General features: G+C 50.2%; 6 protein-coding genes across 6 annotated transcripts; 2 read left to right on the plus strand and 4 right to left on the minus strand.

Moving 5' to 3' along the window:
• Positions 1-216: 216 nt before the first annotated feature.
• Positions 217-1,502, minus strand: LTR84_002144 (uncharacterized protein; the record flags this gene model as incomplete). Its single annotated transcript, XM_064845758.1, has 3 exons — positions 217-587; positions 650-1,047; positions 1,372-1,502. The coding sequence occupies 3 exons, from the start codon at positions 1,500-1,502 to the stop codon at positions 217-219; spliced, it is 900 nt and encodes a 299-aa protein (XP_064706612.1).
• Positions 1,503-2,183: 681 nt separating this feature from the next.
• Positions 2,184-3,213, plus strand: LTR84_002145 (uncharacterized protein; the record flags this gene model as incomplete). The annotated part of the gene is made up of 4 exons (XM_064845759.1): positions 2,184-2,469; positions 2,537-2,799; positions 2,860-3,107; positions 3,156-3,213. The coding sequence occupies 4 exons, from the start codon at positions 2,184-2,186 to the stop codon at positions 3,211-3,213; spliced, it is 855 nt and encodes a 284-aa protein (XP_064706613.1).
• A 4,472-nt stretch (positions 3,214-7,685) lies between these two features.
• LTR84_002146 (uncharacterized protein) lies at positions 7,686-8,774 on the minus strand (the record flags this gene model as incomplete). Its single annotated transcript, XM_064845760.1, has 4 exons — positions 7,686-7,751; positions 7,828-8,177; positions 8,245-8,643; positions 8,723-8,774. The coding sequence occupies 4 exons, from the start codon at positions 8,772-8,774 to the stop codon at positions 7,686-7,688; spliced, it is 867 nt and encodes a 288-aa protein (XP_064706614.1).
• Positions 8,775-9,349: 575 nt separating this feature from the next.
• Positions 9,350-10,590, plus strand: LTR84_002147 (uncharacterized protein; the record flags this gene model as incomplete). The annotated part of the gene is made up of 3 exons (XM_064845761.1): positions 9,350-9,367; positions 9,465-9,552; positions 9,602-10,590. 3 exons carry the CDS (start codon positions 9,350-9,352, stop codon positions 10,588-10,590), a joined length of 1,095 nt encoding a protein of 364 aa, XP_064706615.1.
• Positions 10,591-11,051: 461 nt separating this feature from the next.
• LTR84_002148 (uncharacterized protein) lies at positions 11,052-12,093 on the minus strand (the record flags this gene model as incomplete). The annotated part of the gene is made up of 3 exons (XM_064845762.1): positions 11,052-11,574; positions 11,662-11,848; positions 11,928-12,093. 3 exons carry the CDS (start codon positions 12,091-12,093, stop codon positions 11,052-11,054), a joined length of 876 nt encoding a protein of 291 aa, XP_064706616.1.
• Positions 12,094-13,092: 999 nt separating this feature from the next.
• Positions 13,093-15,488, minus strand: LTR84_002149 (uncharacterized protein; the record flags this gene model as incomplete). The annotated part of the gene is made up of 4 exons (XM_064845763.1): positions 13,093-13,481; positions 13,532-15,290; positions 15,365-15,391; positions 15,447-15,488. The coding sequence occupies 4 exons, from the start codon at positions 15,486-15,488 to the stop codon at positions 13,093-13,095; spliced, it is 2,217 nt and encodes a 738-aa protein (XP_064706617.1).
• Between the last annotated feature and the right edge of the window lie 471 nt (positions 15,489-15,959).

A 15,959-nucleotide genomic window follows, 5' to 3' on the forward strand; every position in this document is an offset into this window, starting at 1 on the left:
CAGTACCCTACATATGGAGTTTGTACCTATACTAGAATTGCAGGTTTTGATAATGAATATTGTCGCCGCATCATGTCTAATATCATCCGCGCTCGCTTAAATATCTTTAGTAGCTCCAGGCCAATATCTAAACTAGCCGCAGCTCATTTCTACGCTTTATCGTTCCGTGAGATCATTAAGGGTCATTCCAAGGTCGTGTCATTGGGCATATCGAGATCATGTGTTGTTCGTAGTCCCAGAAAGACCAGCAGAAGTTCCACTTGCGCCTGGGTCTGGCGGCACACCAGGCTGCTGAGCTGGCGTGGACGGCGACTGCGTGCCTGCACTTTGCGCTGCTGATCCAGCACTCAGAGTTTGAGACAGACTTGAGAGTCGCTGAGGAATCGTAGAAAGATTCGTGTATGCCCCCGTGCCCGACAAGAGGCTAATGGTGGACTGTGAAGCGGGAGTCATGCTCATGCGCGAGGAGGCTTTCTGCTGCCTTCGTCTTTCCCTTGCAGATGCTTCCTCCGCTCTGCGGATCTGACCGAGTTGGTCACTGGTGGCATTCTGCTTCCGGGCATCCTCTTCAATGATGCGGTGCTCTTCTGCGTAAATCGTCAGCCATGCTCGGAGATGGGAGGGAGGCACTAAGGAATTCCTTATTTACCTGGGGAGAATTTTCCATGCCGCAGCGCCAATGCTGCTTTGTCAAAGACGAAGATGCTCTCCTTGGCGATGAATACCCTGCCTGGGACCAGATCAAACGGAGGGTTTTCATGCACTAGAAATGTGGTTTTCCGAGATTTTCCAGCATTCACGGCGTACCAGGTGATGTCGATCCGACCCGTGGGTGAGAACTCCTGTCCACCAAATGCAAAATACGTCTCGCCATCTTCGATTTCCTCCATGTCATCCTGCAGATTGCCCCGTTGCACCACTTCCATAGCAACCCAATTCTCGTCGCACCCACTGTCGAGCTTCCCACGAGCTACAATGTGATCGGTGTCATCTTCGTGTGCCCGTAAAATGGTAGCCGAGAATGAAAATGGGTCACCAACGTCAGCCCTGGGCTGCCAGCCAGCCAGTCCCAAAGGCTGCAAGGCTGAACGCAGCTCATTTGCCAGACCCCGGGAATCAGGGGCTCTGACTGCTATTGATTCATGGACCCGCGACACAAGTGAGTGGATTTCTTGCATGAATTCTTGCGTTGATTCATGCTGGTACGTGTTCGTCGTTTGTTGCATTTCTTCCGTTGATTTATGCTGGTACGTGTTCATCACTAGTCGCATTTATTGCGTTGATTCTTGCATTTCTTGTTGCTGCTGGTGAGTTTAAGCACTACTTCTGGTTATTCATGTGATCCCTGTTGCACAGGACACAAGGACGTACTCAGTAGCGACATCTCTGAAAAGTTTCACAGCGTTCGTCAACCCGGCCACAGCATCCTTCACCTCCTCGTTGCTAGGTTTCATAAGCTTCTTGGAACCCCCTCGCCGGACGCATCCTTCGACAGCAAGCATGCGCTTCTGGCACAGACGAGTGCACGCCGCGGCAAGAGCCGGATCAAGATAAGTGGACGATAACACCCTCTCGCTCAAACCAGACAGTATCTTGCGATTTATGTCAAGTTCGAGAAATGCGTCCTCTAGTATGAGATCTACCTCCTTAGCACCCCCCAAAAATGACTGTATTTGTCTGTTACTACGACTACCAATATCAACAATGCCAATGACGCTTGCAGACAGTGAAATTGGATCTGCCATTCTATCGGGGTGCCCTAGAATTGAGAAGGAGAACAAGACCCCAAATGATATGCTTCAGGTGGTCAAATGTTGATCCTCCATCCAAACAATTAGTAAACGACAATCGAAGAATCCGGATCAAATAATATCACGAATCGAAGTTCGCAAAGGCTCTACAAGCAAGGCAAAGGGGCCTGAAATGGAAGGCAATATGGCACCAATTCAGGCACCTGCCTTGGCAGATGGCAGAGTTTCACGAAGTTGCATTTCTCCAAGTTATTTGGCCGTGTGTTCTCCCCAGTGCAAGGATATGACATTGCACAGAGCAATTCATTTCTCACTGCAAGGCAAGGTGCTAGTCGCTAAGCTTATAACCAAGGCAGGTGAAAATCGAAGGTTGGGAGCTCCTAGTCAAAGCGGTAGAGGCAGACACACCGATAGATTTAGGGGAGAATCAAGATGGCGGGCTACCCAAAGCTCGCACAATTGATGGACCGAGAGCCTGAGACAGCAATCGTGCGGAGATTTGGGCGGTTGAACATGCTCAACATTCTACGCCTTCAGGCAGAAATCCAAGACATGGAGCGAGAACTGGACCAGATTCTTGAAGAGGATGCGAAATCTGGAGACGCAATCCGCGAATCTTATACCAAGGATTTCAGGCTCATGAGAGACTGGCGAGAGGCTGGTGACTCAGAACAATATGATCTGCTGGTCAATATTGGCAGCAGACTGCAAGAATATAGTAGGTGGTCGAGAATATAGTGGGCGGTCGAGGCTACTCGAAGGACGATGAACTGATCGAGCCGCAGATGATTTCGTGTCGCAAGACCTTGTGCTGAGCAAAGCTGAAAGTCCAAGTGTTAGGGAACTTGCTTTCTTACAAAAGTGGCTGATAAGGCCTGGTATGGGCGATCAGTTCTTGAACGACGTCGAAAGGACAACCTGGGACTCTTCAAATGCCCCGGACTTGATTTCGCTCTCTGGTGCCGTGCAAGGCAAGGACCATGTTTCCAAATTTATCTATGGTGTGCTCTTGGACTTTCATCATCGAATATGGGGCAACACAGGCGTGGTTTGTCAATACTATTGCATAGATCTTGTTTGTCTTCCTACGGTTTCTAACGAAAGCTAGTCTTCCCATGAATTGCACCTCGACAAAGGTATCAGAAAATATCGCAATACCAGGCTTCTGTGGCTAAGCAACACCATCAATGCAGCTCTATCATCTCTGCGTCCAACTGTGATGATTCTGGTTTTGTACTTCGTCAAGCGAATGCTCGTTCGCATTGGATTGGTTATTGTTTTCACAGCCATATTTTCTTTGGCCCTCTCTACCTTTATAAAAGCAACTAAGATCGAGAATTTCTCCGCAACTGCTGCGTACGTATTGCGGAGTATGTTCGGACATTTAGGCTGATATGTGTGCAGGTTCGCCGCCGTGGAAGTGGTCTTCATTGGCAGCACAAGCACAAATAGCACTGCATAAACACCCTTGAAATCGAGACTGGCACGTCAGTCAGGGGTGCGGTGAGCTGGATTGAACTTGGCCTGAGTCAATGAGTAACATGATCTATTTCACCACGATATTGCAAACATATGACGATCAGTCATTGGGCGAATGTGCTACGTGCGGCTAATAAAGTATCTCACGGTTGGGTGCGTTGGTGCAGCTCTTCAGCTCGCCCTTTGCACCTCCTGAGAAAGTCTGCCTCTGGAATGAGTCAAACTGCTGGAGACAGGTCAACCAATCGAACAGGTTAAAGTCGTTGGGCAGGATATTGGACAACGAGTAGGAATACATGGGATTGATAGTCGGAATCGTTGATGGACGAGGTGGCTTCTGGGGTGGCCCTTGTCACGAACGCGCCAGTTCTCGGGCTACGTGAATCCAAGTCTACAAAAGAACCTAACTGAGTTCGTAACTTAGGTGCCGGCTGTGCAGCAGAAGAGGGGGTGCTAAACGCGTAGAACCTGGGATGACCACGAAGCATCGAAAAGACCTTGCAGCCTTGCGCTGGGGACTGTACCGGTTACTCATAAGCGCCTGTAGTTACCGGGTATCACACCTGTTTGCAGAACCAACTGCATCTTCCACCAAGGTTTCGCTTGTTTTTCGGAAAACCGGACCATCACGCGCCGATGCTTCTCACCAGGATCAATTGCTCCATCCAATATACTTTCTGGCAGGAACCCTGGTCAATCCCCACGCGACTGCCTCGAAATCCGGGATACTAATTCTTTCCGAAACTCAAATGGGATGCTGCTGCAGCCGCATTCTTCTCAACACGAGATATGGCTGCAGATCGACCCCAGCAGGAGCAGATCTGGGCAGGTAAGAATCCCTGCGCAAGACATTCCCTATTCAAGGCAGCTTCACATGACGTCCTATTCGTGTTCTGCTTCATTCTCCTCCCCAGGTTCAAGTCTGCATGACTCGCCACTTCCTTTCCAGGCGTCATGTACTGTAAAGACTACGAGGTACACAGGCATGAGGACCTTCCGAATCCAACAGTCAGGGGTGTGCCTTGTAATGTGTTATTAGGATGCTCTTGGGAAACCCATATCGCATCATGACCGAGCGAGCTTTCTTCGAGCAATCACAAGTCATTGCGTTTATGCACCCCCCCCTGATCAACAAATCGATATCAGCGCCTCAAGTTGTTGCAAGCCTGTGGCCATTTTGAAAGCCCAAGGTGGTGTACAGGCGGACGCTATGTACTCGGTCGTCACCGCACTGGGGTCGGCCATTGCTTCCGAAGCAATCACTCGCACAAAATGCAGACGCTCAATCGTAACAAGATATCATTCCATTCTTTCATTCTGCCACTTGAACTCCCCTTTCAATCTCTACACGTACTTCAGCATCCCGCTTTATCAAGTGAAGCACGGAAACACACTCGAATTTGCAGCTCTGGATTTGCAGCGAAGGAATTCATCCTAAATCAACCTACGAAGTGAATCGGGAACCTAGCTAGTGCATCTCGCGGTTTGCAATTCACGCCTTGCATTTCACGCATGGGATCGATTATGGTCAGGTGAGGACAGCCACCGACGAACAAGATGGGTCCCAACCATGAGTATCATCATGCCGACCAACCAAGAATAAAACGCATCAAGTGCGAAGAGGGATGGAGGTTCTCTCTTCCTCACCATATCGCCCAGATGATGGCTGATGTTCAAGTATGCCCAGATCTGTTGAGCACTTCACACCGATTATGGACGACGCCATCTATGTTTTACTTCTTTGCTCGGTGGAGGTACTTAGACTATGATACGGCCATAAAGTTCAAGGATCAATTTCAACCAATTCTGGACAGCGTCAGTCGTCTGTTTCAATCTATGGCTCGGGCTGGAAATTACGGACGGTGTCATATAATCGGATTGTTAATGCTCATCGGGCAAGATACCACGGTCTATATACAAGGCACTCGCCATACAGGGACAATAGTCGCATGGTACAATAAGCCGACAACGATGGAATTGCCGATCGAAGTTCTGTTTCAGTCTTCCAGCCACCAAGGTTCATTTTGGGTGTTGGAGATGACCGGGGCTGAGCATAGCATGATGGACGGCGATGTATATCCTGCGACTACGGGTTCTGGAATCCCTTTCACCTCTGCAAGGCCGGCCTTTTGACCGCCGATGACTTGATATTGGACTTTACTGGATATTTTGTCAGCTTTATCGGCTTCCACAGCTTTGTTGGTACAACTTCATCTATTCACCCTCATTCAGACAACGATGATATGTGACCCAGTCATCTCCCTTCAGTGCAATGGCCACTTGTTCCTTCCTGGTGCTCGAATGATATCGATATCACACTGCCTATGCATTGCACCCGCGCATATGAGGATGTGCGATTAGCCTTGATGTGACAACAAGCGATCTGATCACGCCCACTATCATTAATGCGTGCTAAATGAGGATTGACTTTCGACTGTTGCACTAGTGTGAATGACGGGCCTTTTGATGCATGCACATGCAGTGCAGATGTAAGTGCACAGTAGTATAGCACCATCCGGATGAACACGGCGCTAGATTAAACACCAGTATCCTCCCGTCACCCTTTATGCTTAACCAACGTCCGAAACTCTCTGAAGATGACAAGTGTCCTTCCACACACAGCCTTCTCATGCACTTGCTGCCGTCGGGCGCCCAGGTCAATCGGGTAGGAAGGGTGACTTTCGGCTCTTGGAGTTCGTATTTTACACACCAATTACTGGTACTCCGAACGCATAAGAGTGGGCCAGCGCGTGTTAGGCTCCTTCTCCATGCTCGCCAAGAGATGATGGATTCTTATCAAGAACCTACCTAGGTAAGTATGTACCATTTGTTCGTATTGCGCCGTGTCCGATTCTGATCGGACTTTACCAAGGACACCCATGCTGCTCTGCATGTCGCGGCCAAAGAAATCCTTTGAAAGGATCCGCCCCTGCGCGTTCAAGTCCTTCCTGGGTCATGCCACAAGATCTTCCAGCGCTTTTGGTTTCTATAGGTCCAGGTATTGCACATCACCCTCAAATCTGATTACTATACCTGCCTCGAGCGACCAGAGCTAGAGAGAACAGGTCATCTTTTCCTTACTTTGGTAAACTGTGGGCAGTTTTCATCAGACGCTATGACCAAATTGGATATTCACGAGCCCGCGATTAAGTACAGCTAGAGGAGCTTCTCTTTGAAACACATCGAATGACCATCACTCCATCGACTCAGCCGACTCAGCCGACCTAAACGTCGATCGCCCAATATTTACCCTTTCAATTAAGCCCAATCACTTACTAACACTTGTTCACCTTCAGCATTTCATTGTGTACATGTGTACAGGAACAAGCTCAAGTTTTGCAGCGGCCCGCAAGTCCGTTGCTCGCCTCTCTTTTGCTGGGAATATCAAGTTTTACCTCAAACCCCGACCATGTTCACATGTTCTGCAAACACGGAGTACTCAGCTTGTCACCGTGTCATTCAGCATTCAGCACTGGCTATCGTCAGACTATTGGGTGCCTGAGCAATTATTCCCACAACGCAAACACATTTCGTGTTCAGATCCAACGGGTCTATCGAACAGCCGAACAGTCAATATTCTGCGGGCGGGCTCTGGTCGGCCAAGATCTTCTTGTGAGTTGTAGCATCATCCTCGTGTTTGACCAACTTCACTCCCTGGCACGAGTCGAACCTGTGTCTGGATGGACTGGATGTCCTCGCGCAAGACCCGCCGGCATGATGAGGCAAGCTTCCATTGAATGACATGTAAGTACTTTTGCAGGGGCCCCAGAAGACAAGGACCACATACATACCTCAAATATGATTGATCGACCTTGACCGATTGCTCAAATCGACCCGTCTCTTCCCCACCAAGGTCCACAATCTCGTGGATCATTGCAGAGGGAGGGGTCGCCACACCTCTTCAGGCCCAGCCCAGTGTGAGTGGTTGATCGCACGAAGATCGTGCATTTAACCATGCGAGGAGGGAAGCTGTCCCATCTCGGATTGCCTTTCCCGTCGGGAATCTTGAATACCCAAGCGGCAGGCATCGGGGAAGATCCTGAGCAGTCGCGATAGATGCATCGCTCACTATCGCGGTTCTGCTCGAAGAGATTGTCCAGGACATCGTCTACAGAGAGAGATTCGCAGGTTCATCCGCAGTGCACAAGCGGATTTTGAGTTCTCGTTGCACTAAAATCACGGACGTGTGGTATCATACAGTTACTGTCTCCCAAGCTACGTTAACAACTATCCTGGGCTAGCTTGATAACTTCCTCTAGTCCCCTTTCCAACCACAGCCTCGTTCTACGTATCACGTGTCTGGACTCCGAAAATCAAGCAAAAGATCAAGAAAGCCGCTGACTTCGATGGAAAGGAGCAGAAGCGCAGGGATAACGCGTGAGAAGGTCTTTTAAAAGGTCTCATGAAGATGGAGTCTTATCCACTATTGCCATTTCCTGGCCTCCTAAGCACCCTTCAGGACACCTTTTTCGCTTCAGATGCAACCTTTTCCAAGCCTGATCCGTTTAAAAGCAACCCGTCCTGGTCATATGTCAGATGAGCACTAAGTCCTGCAGAACGACATTCTATCGGCAGAACATCAGAATTAACAACTCACCATAGTGGACGTCGGGAGCAGAGTTGAAAGATAACGAGTAGTGGTTGAATGTGCACCTCTCCAAACCTTTCCTGTCGCACCGCCTAACACGTCGGAAACAACGGCGTGAGCATATTCGGCAGCATTTGTCGCCTTGTGACCATCTTCCGAAGTTGCTAATAGTTTCAGCCGTTCCTGAGCTGCATGATATTTCGACGTAGGCGGCAAGACTGGTTCTGGGCTATTTCTACAAATCTCGGTGTCGACTGCCCCAGTAACGACTGTGAGGACTTTGATACCCACCGGCGCCAATTCAAGGCGTAAAGTTTCGTCGAAAATATGAATCGCACCCTTGGAGGCATTGTAGATGCCTGATATCTCTTTGTTAGCCTCCATCCTTGCGTATGTCTTCCTTGGGTTTCCCTCGCTCAAACGTACTGCAATATGGGCTGTAGAGAGACGCGACGATGGATCCGATATTAACGATGGTTGCGCCGTCGGTGGCAGCCATCAACAGCGGAGAGAACGCTTGAATCATTCTCAAGACACCCCAAAAGTTGACCTCAAATAATGCCCTGCCCTCGTCAAGATCTGAATCTAGAAGAGGCATCCAGTACTGCCTCCCGGAGTTGTTGACGAGATAATTCAGACTTCCGCCCGTTTCAGCACGCACAGCTTCCACGGCAGAAACGACTGAGGCTTCAGAGGTGACATCAAGTGGAAGAAGTGTGACGTTAGACTTCTTGTCGAGACCGGACATTTTGGACGCGTTTCGAGCGGTTGCAAAGACCTTCAGGCCTTGCTGCGCGAATGATTCCGCCAATGCATAGCCAATGCCTGGAAAGGCAATATTTTCAACATCAGTTCGCGCACAACGGCTTGATTTGGCAGTCGGGGACAATGAAGGATGACTTACCGCCAACGCTACAGCCCGTGATCAGTACAGTCTTCTTGCCTTTACTCGACATTCTCATCCTCAGCAGTCACGATTATTTACGTGGCGTGGAAGGAGAAGGTGCGATACAACGGCTTTCTCGCCCCAGTTTGCACGGCTGGCAGCCATCTTTATGTGGTCACTGTGTTAATGATCACCATTCTTTCACACTCAATGGTGCACTATCCTAATCAAAATAGCAAACCGTCGAGGCTGCAAAGTCTCGTCCAAATCATCCACCAGATATCCACAGTGTCCCTGATGGGTTTAGCTTGTCAGCAACCTACAGAAGCGAGCAAAGAGAATCCACCCGCCTAATTTGACAGCTCACCGACTTGGTCGATTATGGTCTGGTGCAGCCTCGGCCCATCTTCCTACCGTCAAGGCGTTCGTCCGCCGAGGCCACTTCAACCTCCGGATTTCTACTTCCTTAACCACTGTACTCACGCAGTCGGGTTGACTGTAGTCGCAGCATTCTTTCCCTTAACGAGGAATCAACCACAGCAGGGCAAGTGGGACTTCAGCTTCCTGGTTAGACCATATCTTTCTTCAGGCAACGGCATTCTGTGACTTTGATTGGGACGGAAGCCGAACGACAACTACCACTCCATGCCACAATTGTCTGAGGTACGTAGGCTGGCACAGCCTCATAAGCAGAAATCTGCGGCCTCTAGCTCAACCCTGCAGCTGTGTGACACGCTTGACTAAATTTCCCCTAATTCAGGCATTGGAGGGCCGCGACGATTGGACCGGTTTGAGTGATGCGATTGAGCGAAGAAAGGTACAAAATCGCTTAAATCAGCGTGCTCGTCGTAAGTCATGGCTTTTGTTCCGCCCCTTATTCCAGAATCAGAGATCTAGCTGTGTTCACACCTTACGAGGCGTATTTCGTTGCCCGACCTTACTGTCGGTCGCAACCTGTTTTCGCTCTGGAACTGATTATTACAGGTCGAAGAAACAATGGACACAAATGGACACCTCTCAAGTCTAAAATCGATGATGTCCACCAAGGACATCAGAAGGTGTCGAACCAGGGAAATTGCCATGCACTGGGCTTGCTGAAATACAAGGCGGACACTCAGGAGCGACAACACAAGGCCTGGCACTTTAATATCTCCGGTCTGGTCCAAACCACAGTCGGAGGCTCGAATCAAACAGGACTGCCCAGTTTCTCTATGTTCCCATTGTCAAAAGACCACTTGATCCCCCTAGTACATTACAATGTCTGGCGCGCCATCGTCACCAACATGATCCTTCTCGGCTCTACCCAAATGTTTGAATGTCAAGGCCAAATGGACCATAGCTTGGACGTGGTTCCTTTGCCGATGTCATCGAATATCCCTCCCTCGCTAGAGCCAACATATCTGCAGCGACATATTGAGCACGAGCCGTGGATTGATCTCTTCCCGCTTGCTGCTCTTCGTGATGCCTTGATACTTGCTCAAGGTATGTACGACGATTGTGATCTGTGCTATGATATGGTCGGAGGCTTCGATACGAAGGGTGGTCAAGACCCCCATCCAGTCCCAAAGATGAATCCGCTTGCACCTTCGCCTTCGCCTTCTTCTTCGTCTTCGACATCGTCGCTCCTCTCCAGGACTCGGTCGTCCACTACAGTTCCACGACAAACATTCAACCCGGACGCCGAGACTGAGGAAAACAACGGCCTCATCATTTGGGGCAATCCAGAATACATCGGTTCTTGGGAAGTGTCCGAGGGATTTGCGAGGAAATGGGGCTGGATGATAAGTCGGGGCTGTGGTGACTTACTGCGTGCCACGGACTGTCATCGACGTGATAGATACGACGATCCGATCAAATGGGACGAGTTTGGGATTGCATATGGCTAGTCAACGTTGTTTGATTGGACAAATGCGCTATTCACCAATGGCCAGACGGATTGATGAGGAGGAAGCCTACACGGATGGAAATCTAAGAAAGGCTTGTCAAGGGCTTTCTTTCGGGAAAAATAGCAGTGCTTTGATCCACAACAGATCGCTTGCATCAGCCAGCAAGGCGTCTTGTTCAGGGCAATTCAAGGATATATTTGAGCAACGAAGGCGAGAGATCCTTCGCCCGAAAGCACATGATATGATACCGATGGTACTTGGACTTATATATATCTCCTCCAGTACACAATATGATCGACCCGTTGAACGCCACCATTAATCTTCCATCAAATCGTCACAAGTCCCTTTCAGACATACAAAGAGCATAGAGCCCTTCCATATTCCAGTTCGTATACGACCTTTAAAGCCCTAGCGAAATCAGGTTCGGCTCTGGACGCCTCCTCGAGCACTCCATCCATCCATCAAGACTTGGCATAATTGATCTTATAAGGCTCATAACCCGTAAGGGGCACGTTCTCCTGGGTGCCCGGGAACGCCTGGCCGGCGCCAGCAGGGACATAAGCGCCTCTGGTGCGGTCCTTGCGCTTCCTCCGAATGTGGCACGCGCAACACGTGACCAACAACAGCACGACGATCAACACGCCCACAATCGCGCCGATCACCGCCCACTTGTGCCGTTGGATCCAGCTGCCGGCGGCGTTGGCGGCCGCAGACGTGGACGTCGCTGTGGTGCTGGATTTCGTGACGGTGCCGCTGCTGGCGGACTTGGTGGTGCTGGTTGCGGTGCTGCTGCTGCTCGACGATGATGAGCTGGACGCCCAGTAGCTCGCGTAGTACCGTGGGATGTCTTGCACGGTCGCGTCGCCGCCTTGCCATGTCAGATAGACGGTTTCCGTGCTGGCATATTTGTCCGTGCAGCTGTGGTAGCTGTAGCCTGCAGGGCCGGCGAACGTCGCCATGCCGCAGAGGGGTCGGTCCGAGGGGCTGTGGTGGGTGTTAGAGCCAGGTGGATACATAAAACGTGCTTGAGGCCGTAGTATTGATGGGATTCCTCTAAGCACAGAAACTTACCATATCAAGTTCCACGAGTTCTTTTGGCATGCCGAGTCACAGCCGTAGTTGACACTTGCCCACGGCACGCAGGATGTCTTCCAATTGCAGTCCGCCGTTGCTGAGCCGGCGCAACATCCGACGACGTGGTAATCCGAATTCCAGAGACACGGTTGATGGTATGGATCGGCACAGACGAGTGCATCATCTGATTTCGTTAGCACGAGCGATGGGTCAATTGATTGTTTGTTGAGCGTTTGGGATATGAATCATTTGGGGATTATTACTGTAATCTCCATTAACCCAACCACATGTTGCCGAGTCGACGGTCGCTACTCTTCTTAGTAGGTCTCGTTGATGTGTGAGCTGTGGTGCGGTGGTGATTTGACTGTAGGGAAGCTCAACCGCCGTGGCGACCAGTCCTTGACTGACAGATGCGATCAGGCTGTCCATCGCTGTGGATCTTCTGGACGAGGAGGAATCAAAAAGTAGCGTCAGATGGTTTTGGTAGTACAATATATGATTGTTCAAGAAACAAATGATGAAGATGAAAGAAACCAAATTGAATTTTCAAGAAGGACGTCGGTCTCAGCCGGTCCGGTATAAAGCTCTGGGTACTCGTCCTTAAGGTATCCAGCACTTGCTCGCCCTCCACAGCTACCTGATTGCTGGCAGGGCAGCCGGAGACAGAAGACACAGCTCACCGAGGACTTGGCTCAAGCTAGAGATCTATACGGAATACCAAGACACCAAAGAGAGACAGCTGAGGATCCAGCCAAGAAAGCTGAAGCTCACAAGAGGGCAAGCTTGTCAATCAAAAGCAGTGGGAAAGTGGTCGTGCACGGCGGTGGGATTCAAGGTGGGCGGCGGGAGAGGGGTCCCAAAGGCACGAACACGAGGTAGCGCCCTCATCCCAAGGTCCATGGTCCCGTGGTGCAGACCGCAGAAGGACCAAAAACCCTAACTGAGACTGCCCATTTGGTCCAAGGCTGGAAATGCGTGGATCCAATAATTGCCAGCCTGTCGGGGGAAAAAGAGGGTTGACGTGAAAGCTTCAAGAAAGACTGGCAGCTGAAAAGGTTGATCGAGGTTGACCGGATGTCCTTGGGAAAAGTGGTGTTGTTCCCACCAATTGCGTCGTGGCTCTAGCGAAGACAATACGGGATATTCGGGCCTGGACTCTCTGCATTGGGCCACATCTTCGTATCAACCCGCCACGAAGTATATCCTAGGGCTGAATTAGAATTTCAGATCCCTGTTGGGCAGACAATGCGCCATGCGAGTAGCGGTCGACATGAGCGGTATTTGAAACAGTGCCTGTTGATCGGCCGGATAAGCAGCAGAAACGTTCCATCAAGCCAACTACATACCTAAAGAACTCACTTATAGCAATCAAAGACACTCGGCAGGGTGAACAGTAATGTCTATTCTGACAGCTGCCCATGATCTAACTTAAACTTCTTGTATATAATTTGCTGGAACACTTCGTGTCTCCCCATTCTTTTCCACGTCGGCCCAGCCATCCCCCGTGCCCATACTGATCAAAATGAATCTTTCGCCTTCTGTCATATCGAACTCGGCATCACTCTGTGCCGTGTAGTCGTATAATGCTTCAGCGTATTTCACTTTCTTTGCGCCCCGTCTCGGAGCAACCACCGGGCCTTGTTTCTTCTTTGCAGCGGCCATGCTTGAAGATGCCAAGGATGCACTGGAGTTGGAATACAACGATGGTGGACGTTCTCCCGCAGGTGTGCTGACTGCGGTAGGTAATTCTTCAAGATATGCAGAAGGAACAAGGCCTTCTTTGCCGAAGCCAGCATTTACCTTGGTCCAGCCTTGATCTACTGATCATTAGTATGAGACATATGCCTTGGAAATATATTCCACTTACCATCGGGCTCAAGAATCTTAACCTCTGTGCCTTCGGAAAGGGACACCTCACCAGAGTCGCGTGCCTCGTATGGATAGATCATCTTAGCCTTGGGCTGACCATCTCCATTGGAGGCTGGTTGTGAAGTCGCACTTACATACGCAGCTGGGGGAGGAGCAACGATACGATTCCTCCTTGCCCCAGCCGCAGGAGTAGAGCTAGCATTCGACGGGGCGGAAGTGAGAGGAGAGCTGTTGGTCGGTGTCGTATCATCCTGAGTTACAGAACGAGGGATGTTTCCCGACAAGGAGCGGGTCGCACTCGCAGCATATCCGGAAGAGAGACTGTTCATTGTGTCCTGCCTCGTCAAGGGCGGTGGAGAGCCCACTCCATTCGAAGCAGGAATGGGAGCCTCCACTGCGGCAGTCGCTGCAGCCTGTCTCTCAACCTTCAACTTCTTTTTCTCTTCCTTTGTCTGCTCTCCCGGACAATCGGCAGGTACTTTCATTTGGCATTTACTATGACATGTAAATCCACAATCTGTGCAAATGAAACCCTTTGCACTGAGACCCCATATGCGATCGCCACAGAGATCGCAGTTGGTCGGGATCTTGAAAGTTTCCGATTTGAAGGCATGGCTTTTTCCATACATGCTGAGATCACCAACAACCGCTAAAATGGTCGAGGTTTCCACCTCAGCCGTCAATCGTTTCCTTTCAATGGCGTGGACCTCTTCCTGAACGGCAAATTGAGACCGCACACAGTCGACCTCATCACGTTTATCTTTTCCCTCCCGAATATTCTGCCGCACCTTCTTCACATTCTCTACCTCCCGCCTTTTGGTAGTGGCGTCCGTTTTTAGCTGATTGATCAATGGTTTGCTCTTCTGGAGGATGTTCCGTAGGAAAATCTTGGAGGTCTCGTCGACCATCATGTTATCGTTATCCAACCACACAGGAGACGGTTCGAATATCAAGTCGGATGGTTCCTGCCATTGAACAGCGTTATGCTGCACAAACATATTGCTATCCAGGGCCGGGATATTTCGGGGAATCTCGGTTGACAGATGTGCAATATGATCAGAACTTCTCTTCAAGGTATTGGCTTCGAGAGCAGCGGCAATTAGCCAGATGGAGTTCAATTTGGAGACTCGAGTCTCATTGAGATCTTGTAGCGAGTCAAGGAGTTCGGGAACATATTCATGATAGTAACACTCCTTTAATTTATTTGTGACATTGATTCCGATCAGGTAGGTGTTCTTGATATTGTTCATCTCCATGAGTTGCTGATTGTATGAACTCTGGGCCTTGCTCTTGTCGAAAGACGACTCGGCCTTCTTTCTCCGGTTTTCGACCTCTTGACAAACAGTGTCGTATTTTCCTTTTAGTTTTTTGAGATCACCGTAGGAGGAGTCTCGTTCCTTGAGCAGCTTGGTCTGATAATCCGCATGGCTCTTCCTCAACTCGTCGAGTTTCCTTGCGTTGTATTCCAGTGGGGTGGAGACTTGACTGAGCAAGTCTTGGGCAAACTTGCCATGTTCGTTTGCGCGGGCTTCTAAGGTGGAGAGTTGAGTGGTCCAAGTGGTGAGAGAAGCGGCTTCCAAAGAGCCCGGCGTCAGAGCAGGGTTGTCACCAACGCTCAGATTGCTGGACTTCTTGGATTTCCGATCGTAGTATTTCTTTGCCAACGCAGTCAACTTTTGGCTGTATTCTTTCTCGATGGCAGAGCGTTCTTGGTAGAATTCTTGAATCTCCGAGAGCCAACCTATACCAAGACCGACCTGGAATGGATGCACTTAGTCATATGAATTGGTCAAGCGGGGAGATGTCATCGCGGAGGGTCATGGCAACTCACCCAGTTATCCACAGGTTTGTAACCGTCCTAAGGCGCATGGTCAGTTCAGGTTGCGACGGGACAAGCGAGAGATCATGCCCACCTTGAGTTCGGCGCCAAAGCTGACAGCCTCCACCTGAGCCATTGTGAGTACCTAACGAGAGATGGACCAGGCTCAGCGGCATCGTTTCATGTTCCAGAGAAAGCGACACTCGCAAGTGGCCAGTGTCTGTTTGGGGGGAGTAGAAGTTGTAGTAGTAAATACTCGTCTCGGGGAGGTATGAATTGGGAGCGGAATGAATGAGCCAGCCAGAATCTGGAGTTGATGGTGGGGAGATGGAAAGGCAACGCAACGCAATGCAACCGCAGTTCAATGCCGTGCCAGTGGTAACGCAAGCCCTGGCAGAATCCGTGTCGGGTTATATCCGGAGTGTGGCCTTGTCTGGGTGACATGGACCCCCAGTGGCTTACCTGGAGCGGCTAGTTTAGGTACCAGTCCACGTGTGGCTCAGGCACCAGTTTCAAGGCTTGAATTGGGGGTATGGAGGGGACTGCAAATGCGACCCCGCAGCCCGCGCCACATACGGTTAAATGCCACCTGTGGCGCGGCATATTT

Source organism: Exophiala bonariae, assembly GCF_035927105.1.
Source record: "Exophiala bonariae strain CCFEE 5792 chromosome Unknown scaffold_12, whole genome shotgun sequence".
NCBI classification, from domain to species: domain Eukaryota; kingdom Fungi; phylum Ascomycota; class Eurotiomycetes; order Chaetothyriales; family Herpotrichiellaceae; genus Exophiala; species Exophiala bonariae.